This window comes from Littorina saxatilis, linkage group LG14 (assembly GCF_037325665.1).
Source record: "Littorina saxatilis isolate snail1 linkage group LG14, US_GU_Lsax_2.0, whole genome shotgun sequence".
NCBI classification, from domain to species: Eukaryota; Metazoa; Mollusca; class Gastropoda; order Littorinimorpha; family Littorinidae; genus Littorina; species Littorina saxatilis.
The window spans coordinates 1,689,414-1,703,499 of NC_090258.1; the positions used below are offsets into that span (position 1 = coordinate 1,689,414).

General features: G+C 47.2%; 1 protein-coding gene across 1 annotated transcript in view; it reads right to left on the reverse strand.

The window, feature by feature from the left end:
* LOC138946865 (uncharacterized) overlaps positions 1-14,052 on the reverse strand; it is a gene marked incomplete at its 5' end in the record, with an annotated part of 16,437 nt that extends 2,385 nt beyond the window's left edge. The window contains 4 exon segments of the mRNA XM_070318266.1: positions 1,956-2,108; positions 3,964-4,155; positions 5,325-5,627; positions 13,825-14,052. Of these exon segments, the coding sequence (XP_070174367.1) occupies positions 1,956-2,108; positions 3,964-4,155; positions 5,325-5,627; positions 13,825-14,052 (876 nt within the window).
* Positions 14,053-14,086: the final 34 nt, after the last annotated feature.

Genomic DNA, 14,086 nt, shown 5'->3' on the forward strand with positions numbered 1-14,086 from the left:
TTTTTTTTTTTTTTTTTTTTTTAAGACAGTCAGCCTCCTTTATCTACGATTTGTGCACACTGTTCGATGATTCGCCGGTTTTTTCTTCTTATTTTTTTTCTATCACAGAACGTTGATCTTTATTTGTGTAAACAAACGGTGTGTTTATTTTTCATTAAAATTGCATAAATCACATGTTGGATCACTTTTTATTTCTTGTGAAAATGTGATGACACTTTATCTTGCAAAGGGGTGTATACCTAGCAAACGCCCACCCCTTACTTGTACCCGAAATCTGTGCAGAGGGGGGGGTGGGCGTTTGCTAGGGATTTACGGTATGTTTCCACCACATGTTGGAACTGTTTAGCATAGAAATAACAGAATGTCGGGTTCTTCAATCTTATGGGCAGACATTTCTTTGTTAATTGGAGCAGAGTTCTAGCCTGATGAATGTTCTCTCAGTAACACCACACATTGTTTGCGTTTGAAATATAAATGTAACGTTGTCCAGATATTACATTAGAATCGCAGTCCAACAGTGGGGACAACATCGGACGCTTAATTGGCTGCAGTTTTTACAACCCAACTCATCTTTTCGTCTTGAACTTGATAGCAGGCCTGAAAGAGGCGAGGGTTTTACTCGCCATGGCAAGTATATAAACATTTAATAGGCGAGTAGAAGTCTTTATCCTACATACGTGAGAGAGACTGACACCCGTGAGATAATAATCGTTCAAATCACACGTGTGTATATCATGTAAATGAGGTCATGTCAAGCAAGTCTGACAGGGACCTGTTTTTCCACTGCTTATGATGCCAAAGTCACCGAGACAAACGTCATTATAGAAACAAAAATTGCGCTCGCTAATTACCCTCGATGAATCTTTAGAACTAGCACGTCACGCCACACTTTCAGTGTGACGTTTCTTTGCTTTGACGTAATAGATCACAGGATGCTTTAGAAGAGATGGAGGTTCCAAAACAAGCGTCTTCTAGACTGCAGGACATTTTCAGTAAAATACACGTAAGTACAGTATGTAGGATAAACAGAATACTACATGGCTTGCTGTGTCGTACCAGATTTACACTCGTTGCTTTTTCAAATAGTGAACAGCTCGCTTTCGCTCGCAGTTCAATCTTTTTAAAAAAACTCGTGTAAATCTGGTACGACACAGCAAGCCATGTAGTATTCTCTAGTTATGTACTCGCCAAATGCAGGTAAAATTGCTGAAACAAATGTTTGGCTTGGCGAGTAAAATTTGCTCTCTGGCTAGTAAATTATGAGAAGTACTCGCCAAAGGCCAGTGCCCCATTTTGTGGACTGCATGTCAGCGCTGCATAGACAATGACTAATGAATGTAGTGAACTGTAGCAAATGGTCACAATTGATATATGTGACCCTCCACCACGAAATGAGTCGCATGTCACCTCGCGTGGTTCTGCGCTGGGCTAAAAATCCGGGGAGTGTCTGGTAACAGTGTGAGGGTCACCTTAGTCACATGCTTATAACTCAAACAGTTTTCGCTCTTTTCTAAAAGGGTTTTCACCACTGGATAGAGCATAACAAACTCTTTAGGAAATGTAAAATGTAAAAATATGAACATCATGCAAAGGTGACATGCGACTCATACCGTCGTGGAGGGTCACATATATCCAGAGGCTTTACACTGTCTGCATGTCTTCTCTCTTATAACTCTATTGCATAAACTGTTTCAGCTGAAGTGTGATGTTCATTTTTGGTTGAAGCGGCATTAAAACTTGGTAACCAAACAACTAATCGTGTGTGTGTGTGTGTGTGGGGGGGGGGGGGGGTATGCGTGTATGTGTGTGTGTTCATGTTGGGCACGAAATACGTGTGACTTTACGTGATGTTGTACTTTGAGGGTCAGCTTTTTTTCTGTGAAATTGCCTCAAACAGATATTGGTGCCATGTGAAGCTAGGACACTGTTATATGTTATATATATTAGAGCATTACTTGTCTTAAACACCGCTCGGAACCCTCTGTAGTAACTGCGTTTGCGGCGATAGTCGGTGTTGAACGTGAGCGTCATCAAGCCGTCTGTCGTCTGGTAGGGGGACCAGCTGTATTTGCAATCCTGCCCAAAACTCTTGCCACTCCTCTCGTCTCCTGAAAACACGGGCAATGCACAGTTAGCAAAATGTAACACAGGGGAAACAAAAAACGTCCGACAGAGAAACTCAAAGAAACACACAATCAAAACACACCACAGAAACTTAAAACAAAACGCCCACATAACAGCAACAAAACGCCCACATAACAGCAACAAAACGCCCACATAACAGCAACAAAACGCCCACATAACAGCAACAAAACGCCCACATAACAGCAACAAAACGCCCACATAACAGCAACAAAACGCCCACATAACAGCAACAAAACGCCCACATAACAGCAACAAAACGCCCACATAACAGCAACAAAACGCCCACATAACAGCAACAAAACGCCCACATAACAGCAACAAAACGCCCACATAACAGCAACAAAACGCCCACATAACAGCAACAAAACGCCCACATAACAGCAACAAAACGCCCACATAACAGCAACAAAACGCCCACATAACAGCAACAAAACGCCCACATAACAGCAACAAAACGCCCACATAACAGCAACAAAACGCCCACATAACAGCAACAAAACGCCCACATAACAGCAACAAAAAATAGAGAAAACGAAAAGATTTAGACAATAAACGTAATAATGTGCGCACTTTTACGTAGGCTTGACCATCATCTTCAATTCACGATTTAAACATGTTCAGCTGACTGTTTTGCACGTTGTACATGTCTCAATTGTTCCCAAGGATCAGGGTCAGTAGGGAGCTGGGGCTTTAAGGGCAGAGATTACCCAGAATTAACCGATTGGTTCTTTGACAAACTTTTCAATATAGTCTTGAGTCGAGCGTTTGACAATGTCTAAGCCTGACGGCGGGTGTACCTTGCACCCCTTTGTATCATCAGTCTGCCTTAGCGGAGTTAGTCTAGAATATGAGATTTCCAAATGACTGTGTTCATCCCGCCAAACTATGGTAGGATTGGTTGACATTATGACACATATCTGTTGTAACCAATTATTAGATCCTGTGGTCTCCATGCCCGACTCCGTAGGAGCTCCGCCCTAGGCTAAAGAGCACAACGCAGTTACCACCCAAACGGAAGCCACCCGTAGTGTTCGATTGGTTGAATCTGACACTTGTTGTGATTTCAACGAATCAGAACACGCGGTTTGTTCTCCCCCGTTTGGGCGGCACCAACTTTCGCTTCGTGGACCTCAGCCCAGGAGGCCAGAAAGTCTGTCCTCCGCGAACACATGGGACGTCAACTTTATTCAAGTTTGTTTGTTTGTTTGCTTAACGCCCAGCCGACCACGAAGGGCCATATCAGGGCGGTGCTGCTTTGACATATAACGTGCGCCACACACAAGACAGAAGTCGCAGCACAGGCTTCATGTCTCACCCAGTCACATTATTCTGACACCGGACCAACCAGTCCTAGCACTAACCCCATAATGCCAGACGCCAGGCGGAGCAGCCACTAGATTGCCAATTTTAAAGTCTTAGGTATGACCCGGCCGGGGTTCGAACCCACGACCTCCCGATCACGGGGCGGACGCCTTACCACTAGGCCAACCGTGCCGGTCTTTATTCAAGTGTGGCATACAAATGCAAATGTTATTTTAGTGACGCACGCAGAAAGGCAGGGAGGGGTGGGGTGGGGGGGGGGGGGGGACGACGTGTATCATTCACCTAAATCATTGGACGCATATGACGGAATCATTCAAGTGTTTGATTGAGCAATCTACGACCAACCCTATGTTTTCTTCCCCACATTAGACATGTTTTTACTGTTACATTATTATACTTAAAACTGACAACACTAAGATGTGTAGACTTTACAAGGCCTTTTGTTTTAAGCAAAATTAGCAAAATAAATGCTATTAACATTTGTGTTTGCCCAACCTTCAAACACCTCGGCGAAATCGTCGCATTCAATGTTCATTCTTTCATAAGAAAGCCAGAGGACTTGTCCTCTCGGAGCAGTGATGTGCCAGACGCAGTACTGGTTGTTGGCATACGATGTGGGATAGCCAGGAGATTCAATGTATTGGGCAGAACTGTTGGCTACAAAGTCTTCCCCGCATTCAGGAATAACTGTTGAGGACCAGATGCAAATATGTGAACATGTGTGTGTGTGTGTGTGTGTGTGTGTGTGTCACACGCACGCACGCGCGCGCACACCCTCACCCCCCTCCCTCACACACACACTTTCTTTCTCTCTCTCTCTCACACACACACACACACCCCACACACACACGCGCACGCACGAAGACACAGACGCACAGTCACACACACAAACACACACACCCCCACACACCCCCACACACTCACACACACACACACATAGACACGCACATATATACACACACTCACACACACACACACACACACACACACATACATATACATACACACACGCACTTTCGCACGCACACACATACGCACGCACGCACGCATGCACGTACGTACGCACGCACCCACGGGGACACGCACAAACACACACACACACACACGCACACACACACACACACAAACAATCACACACACACACACAAACAATCACACACACACACACACACACACACACACACGCACATACACACACACAGACACACACACACACAGACACACACACACACACACACTCACACACACACACACACATGTAAGTGTTACTTGTTGACAACAGTGTTAATCTATATCTATCATTCCGCAAGAAAATATCCGCTGTTCGCACAAAGCAGTCAGGTTGTTGATTTATCGAAAGCAGAACGATGGTGAATGCACTTAACAGCGAAACATACAAACAAGAATGCATTTGTGTTTTTCAAAGGAGAGACAACAATAACAAATCATGTTTGTTTTGGTTTGTGAGTCGTAAAATGTGAAGCGTTAATCTGTAGATCTTCCTTTTGTTCTGGCGTCTGTTGTCTTCTTGTTTACATTCTGTCAAAAAGAAGATCTCTCCACAATGACTGCTGCTGTGTTTAGCTTTGTCAAGCGTGAGAACGCAAAACGTGTTTGTTCTCTCCTCTGTTGAAGCTGTGAGACATAAATGCTATTCAGACTTGGTCGTGTGACAGAGTAAAAACCCACATATTCTAAACCACAAGTGAACGTGGGAGTTTTAGCTCATTAACAAAGAAGAAGAAGAAGAAGAAGAAGAAGAAGAAGAAGAAGAAGAAGAAGAAGAAGAAGAAGAAGAAGAAGAAGAAGAAAAAGAAGAAGAAGAAGAGAACAGGCAACTGAATTCTGATACATACAGGTGATGTTGAGCCGAGGTCTGTGTGACGCTGTTCCGCGTACACTCGCGTCGAATTTGTGTTTAGGGTCAGACAGAGTCACGCTCTCGGCCCTGCATGTTGCCGACACACCGTGACGAAGGCTCGGATCTGGGATGAAGGTACACGTGTTCACAGAAGACGGATTTTGACAGAGTACCCCTCCCCACTGGTAGTAGGGTGTAGGATATGTATCCTCTGCGTTGCAAGTCACGGTGACTGGCTGTGTTCCGTTCCTGATACTTTGGGATGGAGAAATACTCACCTGTCCATCGTATGGACCATCTGGAAAAAAACAGATTGATATATGTGACCCTCCACCACGGAATGAGTCACATGTCACCTCACGTGGTTCTGCGCTAGGCTAAATATAAGTTTGGGGGGTGTCTGGTAACAGTGTGCGAGTCACCATAGTCACAGGCTAATATCTCAAAAAGTGTTTGCTCTTTGTTAAAACGATTTTCACCACTGGATAGAGCATACAAACATCTGTAGGAAAATGTAAGCATATGAAAATCATGCAATGGTGACATGCGACTCATTCCGTGGTGGAGGGTCACATAATGGAGACCCAAATGAAAGCGTAATCATGCTGATCTCCTGCCTGTTTAACTAACAGTGTCCCACACATATAGAATGTCAACATGAAACCATCCCTGGGGTGTTTAAACCGTGTTATACCGTGTTATACCGTGTTATACCTGCACATGCTACATGAATAGAGAATTCACTGCAGGATAATCGTTCTGACCCGAATTGGATAATGACTATATTTGTGCAGGCACAACTTGGCTCGAAATGCGTACACTTGTAGACATGTATGTTGTAGGCATGCCGCGACAATCTCCAGGCTAACATTAACAAGTGCGTCAAGCTCAGCTCGGTATCGTATATGCAAGGACTGTATGGATGTATGAGTGTTTATTAATATTGTCACGATCGGGTGACAGAGACCAAGAAAGTGTCACTCAGTGGAGTGCCTGTTCTTGGTCGATTATGATAGAAAGCGCCTGTACGTGATATTGGGCTACAGCAGAGTTTGCTGACAGTGCTCAATCAGCACGGATGTTTTGTAGCGCACGAGTTTCACAGTGGGGGTTTTTGCTGTCACAGGGCTGACGGTTTTTCGCTGACAGCGCGCACGGGATTTTCAGGGATTAAGTTTCTCGTGTCTTTTTTCTGCTTGGGGAGGCAGAATTGTGTATAGCTGGACTGGTTTTGTGACAAGGTCAGTCACGTGTTATTGGCTAGGTTGTCTGAGAGAGACACAAGCACGGGGCACTTGACACCCAGCGGCAGAAGGGGAAGGATCTAATACACAGTTTCTAGAGTATGATGGTTTTTCACCGAATATTGTATTCGGCACTCTAGGGGAGCTTCCACCGGTTATTTCCTTCACACTGCCACTATTTTGCTGAGGACAAGTCGTCAACTTTCCTTCGTCGGCGATGGCTTTCGCATAAGGATTCGACAAGGGGTTCTGGAGGTTTTTGGTCACTGTTGACGAACAGAGGCTGTTCCAGGGAGGAAGCGGATTTTTGCTTCCATGAGAGTACAATCATAGGCTTTTGAGGTAATAAATCATTATTTAACGCTGTTGATGAGTCTGTGTTGTGGAATGAAATACTCTCTGTTGTTCTTTCCAGGTTAGCGCATAATTTACTCTCTGTGACGCTAAAATACTAATCTGTATATGGTTTTTGCAGATAGGGAGAGAAGGACGGAAAATGGCTGTTTTGTTGTTGTAAAAAGTCCGTTTTGTGCAGGCCCACGTGCTCGATGAGGTATTTAAAGATGACATGTTTTAAGGTGGTGGGTGAGGGGTAGCTGACATGTTTAGTGCACCGATGCTTTCTGTTTGCAGCCTCCGTTCGTTTCGCTTCGCTTCGTTACGTGTTCCTGTAACGTCTGCACGGCTGACTTTGGCGGGACCTGTTGAAGCTACGCTAACCAGGAGACCGGCTAACCAGGAGACCGGCTAACCAGCGGACCGGCTAACCAGCGAACCGGCTAACCAGCGGACACGCTAACCAGCGAACCGGCTAACCAGCATACCGGCTAAGCAGCAGCAGCAGAGATAAAGCTAAGTGCACCATGTCGTACGCACCCCGTTGACCACCGTTGTCTTTTCGTATCTGTGATTTCATTGGAGTAGTGACAACGTGGGGTGTGACCCCTGCACGAACTAGAGCTTTTCGAACAGAACATTCGCATTTAACTATATTTACACGGGTTCAGCGTGTTACTATAATTTTCTATATACTACTGGCATTTTGTCAGTGAACACTGGTTTTTTACGTGTTGAGAACGTAAAAGGAACATATTTTGAGTGAAGGCTCGAGGGAGGTGGAGAGTTTATACATAAACAGGCGTCTGAAACTTATACTTTTGTTGACTCTATTTAATTGTATGACTGCGAGAGTGGATCGTGGTGTGGTTAGTTAATTAGTAGTAATTAACCGGTTCATAATCACCTTAAGTGATATATTGAAACGTGACACATGGGGGCCAAGCCGGGATTTACTCAGTTAATTTCCAACTGATAAAGACCCACCAATTAAGGATAACTAAGAGCAGATAATCTCGTCAGTGCTCGACTTATTTTCTGCTTGGTGCTACCCTTTTTTGTATAGTTTTGATCATATACCACACCTTAAGCGATTCACATCTTGCAGGAAATGTAAATTGTAATTTGTGAGTTATTGTATGCGCTAACTGTGATTACCTCCCTTTCCTTTGTTTGTGAATCTTTGTTGTTGTACGTTCAGTGTTTTCCGTTGCAGAGAGCTGAGCGGGGTTAGCGGATTTGTTACTCGTTTTACTCAGTTTTCTCTACATTGTTGTTTCGCATTTTGTAACAGGTTACATTTCTACGGTCTTGTTTTACTTGGATTTTTCTCCATATTTTGACTTTGTTGGAATTTTGGGGGGGAAGGGTCCGAGGACTTCTGTCCTAACCAAGGCTGTGGGAAACGCTTTGTTTCACCGCAAAAAGCAGCCGATAAAGTAGGCCACGGCTGTGGGAAACACTTTGTTTCACCGCAAAAAGCAGCCATAAAGTAGGCTACGCGTTTTGTTCTACACTGTTTGGATTTTTCTTCTGCATTTTCTGGTTGCTGGATTTTTGTATCCATCGCTTTCATCACCGCGTGTTCTAGCTATAGCTGCGTTAGACTTACTTTTGTGATAAAGCTTTGCTAAACTAACCATGGCTACAGGGGGATCTCCTACGAAGAGATTAACTTTTGAGACTCCTGGTAGCGAGGAACAGACAGAGCGAGACGCACGCGTTAGAGCGCGTAGTTTGCTTAAGCGCAAGGAGTTAGAACGTAAGGAAGACATAGAGCGACAGACGAGAAAAGAAGAGCTTGACAGACAAGAACGACAGGCCGAACGTGAGAGACAGGAACGACAAGACGAACGTGACAGACAAGAACGGAAAGAGAAAGATGAACGAGACAGACAAGAAAGGGAACGACAGGCTGAACGACAGGCCGAACGTGACCGACAGGACAAGAAAGAGAAAGACGAACTTGACAGACAAGAAAGGGAACGACAGGCCGAACGTGACCGACAGGATAAGAAAGACGAGCTTGAGAGACAGGAACGACAGTCCGAACGACAGGCCGAACTTGACAGACAGGAAAAGAAAGACGAACGTGACAGACTAGACCGGAAGGAACAGGCGGATCGCGATCACCAGCTAGAGCTAGCTAGGCTACAGGCCGAGAAGGGTACGCTTACTCAGGCTAGCGCGCCGACGTTTGTTGCCGACCGAACGAGACTGCCGACGTTCGACGATGACAAGGACGAGCTCGACGACTTTTTACGCCGGTTTGAGCGCATTGCATCTGACCAGAAGTGGGAAGAGGCCACGTGGGCTAGCCGCCTTAGCACCTGCTTAAAAGGACGCGCATTGCAGCTCTACAACGCTTTGGAGGACGACGAGGCGAGAGACTATCAGGCACTAAAGAAGGCGTTACTCCAGCGCTTCAACCTGACTGCGGAAGCCTACAGACGACGTCTGCGTAACAGCAAGAGACTGAGCGGCGAGCTGAGCCATCAGTTTGTGGCACGCCTTAATCTCTACCTGCGGCGCTGGGTGGAGATGGCCGAAAAGGACTGGACCGTCAACGACCTTGCCGACCTCATAGTCATGGAACAACTGATGTCCAGCCTGCGACCTGAGGTGGTGACCTTCGTGCAGGAACACCAGCCAAAGACTACTCAGGAAGCAGCCGACTGGATCAGAGTACACGAGGACGCCCAGGCGATCTCCGGCAAATCTTCAGGCTCACGGCCGGGAAAATCGGGAAATTCAGGTTCTTCAGGACCCAAGGACGGGAAGGACGATCAGGGACACAAAGGATCAAGTTCCAGAACTGACATCCAGTGTTATTACTGCAACAAGCGGGGCCACGTGAAGAAGGACTGCCACAGGAGACAGGCTGACCAGAAGGGCGTACACTTTGTTGGCAGCGAGGAGTTAAGGGACGTCACGAGCTCATGCACCATTCCACAACTCTGCGTTCCGTGCTCCAGGAAACATTTCCAGCCCCACTGCAACGTCTACGTTAACGGAGTGAAGGGCGAAGGTCTGCGGGACACAGGGGCAGACATGATAGTGGTTCGGGCGAGTCTAGTTCCAGCTATGGCCTACACAGGAGACAGCATCAGGGTGAGAATGGCCGAGGCATCTCACGCTTACGACTTGAACACGGCAGTGATCAAGGTCGTAACACCGTTGTTCACGGGGACCATTGTGGCCGTCGTCATGGACGATCCTCCATGCGACCTGCTCATTGGGAACCGGGTTCAGTTTGTGGACGGCGTCACCAGGGAGGTTCCCGTTTATCGGTCTCCCGACGTCATTTCAGTGCTCACGCGGGCACAGGCGGAGCGAGAGGACAAACCTCTCAAACCCCTACCTGCTGCACGAGCTGCCCTGGGGAACGTGACCCCCGCGCTTCTCGCGAAGGCTCAGGCATCTGATCCGACATTAGCGACTCCTCGGGAGCACGCGAAGTCGGGGAAGGTGAAGCTGAGCGGGAAGCATGGGAGGTCAAAGTTCCTCAGGGACAAGAAGTTGCTCTACCGTGAGTTCAGCAACCAAGAAGGTACATTCAAACAGGTTGTCGTGCCTCGCGAGTTTCGCGAGGGTGTCATGGCAACGGCACACGACTCGATTCTGGGAGGTCATCTTGGTACCAAGAAGACCACGGATCGTGTCTGGCGCCACTTTTACTGGCCAGGCATCTGCACGGATGTCCGACGTTTCTGTGCGTCCTGCGATAAGTGCCAGAAGGTGGTTGCCAAAGGAAGGGTGAGGAAGGTCCCCTTAGAGAAGATGCCGCTCATCGACGAACCCTTTCGTCGGGTGGCAGTGGACATCATCGGGCCCATCTTGCCTGCGTCTGAGGACGGAAACAGATACATTTTGACCATGGTGGACTACGCTACTCGATACCCAGAGGCGATCCCTCTGAAATCGATTGAAGCCACGCGAGTAGCTGAGGCTCTGGTTACTATGTGGTCCCGGCTGGGAATTCCATCAGAGGTACTCACCGACAGAGGCACGCAGTTCACGGGAGGAGTGATGGCGGAGGCAGCACGACTGCTATCACTGGAGCAGCACTTCACCACTCCTTACCATGCTCAGTGCAACGGACTGGTGGAGAGGTTCAATGGCACCTTGAAGACCATGCTGAGGAAACTAGCTCAGGAGAAACCACGCACGTGGGACAGGTACATCCCAGCATTGCTTTTTGCATACCGCGAGGTTCCTCAGGAGAGCTTGGGCTTTTCCCCATTTGAGTTGTTGTACGGCAGACAGGTACGCGGTCCCATGGCTATCCTGCGTCAAGCCTGGACGGACGAAGAAGCTGACGAGGAGGTGCAGACGACAGCGACCTACATAGTAGAACTCAGGAACAGGATTGAAGAGACCTGCAAACTGGCTCAAGAGAACCTGGGAAGAGCAGCACAGCGTTATGCGCGAGGATTCGACCGCAAGGCACGGCCGCGCAGCTTCAAGATTGGAGAACGGGTGTTGCTACTTCTACCTGTCAAACACAACAAGCTACAACTGCAGTGGCAAGGACCTTTTGAGGTGACAGCGAAAGTGGGCCAGGACGACTACAGGATCGTCATGAACGGGAAAGCACGCCTGTACCACGCCAACCTGCTGCGCGCCTACGTGGAAAGGACTGCCTATGGGGAGAAGAACAAAGACCAGAAGAACAAAGACCAGAAGAACAAAGACAAGAAGACAGAGAAGGTTGCAGTCATCAGGGGTGAAACGAGGGGTTGCTCGTTCTTGAGGACGACCTTTCTGTCTGGAAACAGACCATCAACCTCTGCAATATCTTCAGGTTGCAAGGTTGGCAAACGCCAGACTTATGCGCTGGGCGTTGATTCTCCAACCGTACCAATTCACGGTACGCGTTATTCCGGGCGCCAACAATGTTGGAGCTGACTTTCTCTCTCGGGCTGTAGAGGAGAACATGACTGTGAGCGAAACCGAGGTTTCGTCTTGAAGAGGGGAGGTGTGTCACGATCGGGTGACAGAGACCAAGAAAGTGTCACTCAGTGGAGTGCCTGTTCTTGGTCGATTATGATAGAAAGCGCCTGTACGTGATATTGGGCTACAGCAGAGTTTGCTGACAGTGCTCAATCAGCACGGATGTTTTGTAGCGCACGAGTTTCACAGCGGGGGTTTTTGCTGTCATAGGGCTGACGGTTTTTCGCTGACAGCGCACACGGGATTGTCAGGGATTGAGTTTCTCGTGTCTTTTTTCTGCTTGGGGAGGCAGAATTGTGTATAGCTGGACTGGTTTTGTGACAAGGTCAGTCACGTGTTATTGGCTAGGTTGTCTGAGAGAGACACAAGCACGGGGCACTTGACACCCAGCGGCAGAAGGGGAAGGATCTAATACACAGTTTCTAGAGTATGATGGTTTTTCACCGAATATTGTATTCGGCACTCTAGGGGAGCTTCCACCGGTTATTTCCTTCACACTGCCACTATTTTGCTGAGGACAAGTCGTCAACTTTCCTTCGTCGGCGATGGCTTTCGCATAAGGATTCGACAAGGGGTTCTGGAGGTTTTTGGTCACTGTTGACGAACAGAGGCTGTTCCAGGGAGGAAGCGGATTTTTGCTTCCATGAGAGTACAATCATAGGCTTTTGAGGTAATAAATCATTATTTAACGCTGTTGATGAGTCTGTGTTGTGGAATGAAATACTCTCTGTTGTTCTTTCCAGGTTAGCGCATAATTTACTCTCTGTGACGCTAAAATACTAATCTGTATATGGTTTTTGCAGATAGGGAGAGAAGGACGGAAAATGGCTGTTTTGTTGTTGTAAAAAGTCCGTTTTGTGCAGGCCCACGTGCTCGATGAGGTATTTAAAGATGACATGTTTTAAGGTGGTGGGTGAGGGGTAGCTGACATGTTTAGTGCACCGATGCTTTCTGTTTGCAGCCTCCGTTCGTTTCGCTTCGCTTCGTTACGTGTTCCTGTAACGTCTGCACGGCTGACTTTGGCGGGACCTGTTGAAGCTACGCTAACCAGGAGACCGGCTAACCAGGAGACCGGCTAACCAGCGGACCGGCTAACCAGCGAACCGGCTAACCAGCGGACACGCTAACCAGCGAACCGGCTAACCAGCATACCGGCTAAGCAGCAGCAGCAGAGATAAAGCTAAGTGCACCATGTCGTACGCACCCCGTTGACCACCGTTGTCTTTTCGTATCTGTGATTTCATTGGAGTAGTGACAACGTGGGGTGTGACCCCTGCACGAACTAGAGCTTTTCGAACAGAACATTCGCATTTAACTATATTTACACGGGTTCAGCGTGTTACTATAATTTTCTATATACTACTGGCATTTTGTCAGTGAACACTGGTTTTTTACGTGTTGAGAACGTAAAAGGAACATATTTTGAGTGAAGGCTCGAGGGAGGTGGAGAGTTTATACATAAACAGGCGTCTGAAACTTATACTTTTGTTGACTCTATTTAATTGTATGACTGCGAGAGTGGATCGTGGTGTGGTTAGTTAATTAGTAGTAATTAACCGGTTCATAATCACCTTAAGTGATATATTGAAACGTGACAAATTTTAATAATCAATATTAATATTAACAGATATTAATGGCTGTTATGCTATATGGCGAAATACATGTTTGTTCTTGTTCTTGTTCTTGTTGTTCTTGTTCTTGTTTCAGACACAAACTGAAAGCTTTCTGGTGCTGCTGCTGTTGTTGTTGTTGTTGGTGGTGGTGTTGTTGTTGTTGTTGTTGCTGTTGTTGTTGTTGTTGTTGTGATTGCGTTTGGTGCTGTTCTTGATACATTTGAGGTGGTGTATTTGTTGTTCCCGTAGTGCGTTGGGCATATTGTCGTTGTCAGAAGCAATCTCATCCGGGAGCGTGTGCGTGCGTGAACGTGTACGATGTGTGCGTCAGACTAAACAAATCACTAACAGGCAACTCGCAGAGTGTACACCGCCTCTTCTTCAACGCCCTTTGCTGTGAGACGACAGGTGTACCGTGTCCCGTTGTCTGAGCGCTGAACGTTGGTGAGGGAGAGGGAGCCTGACTGTGAGTGTCCGGGCCACGTGACGTTGTGAGATTTTCCCATCTTCGCACGACATGTGCAGGTCAGGTTGGACTTTTCCATTACATAGCTTGGGCAGTCTATCTTTATGTGTCCTGTCGAGTATCAGGAGAAAGACACCATAACTCC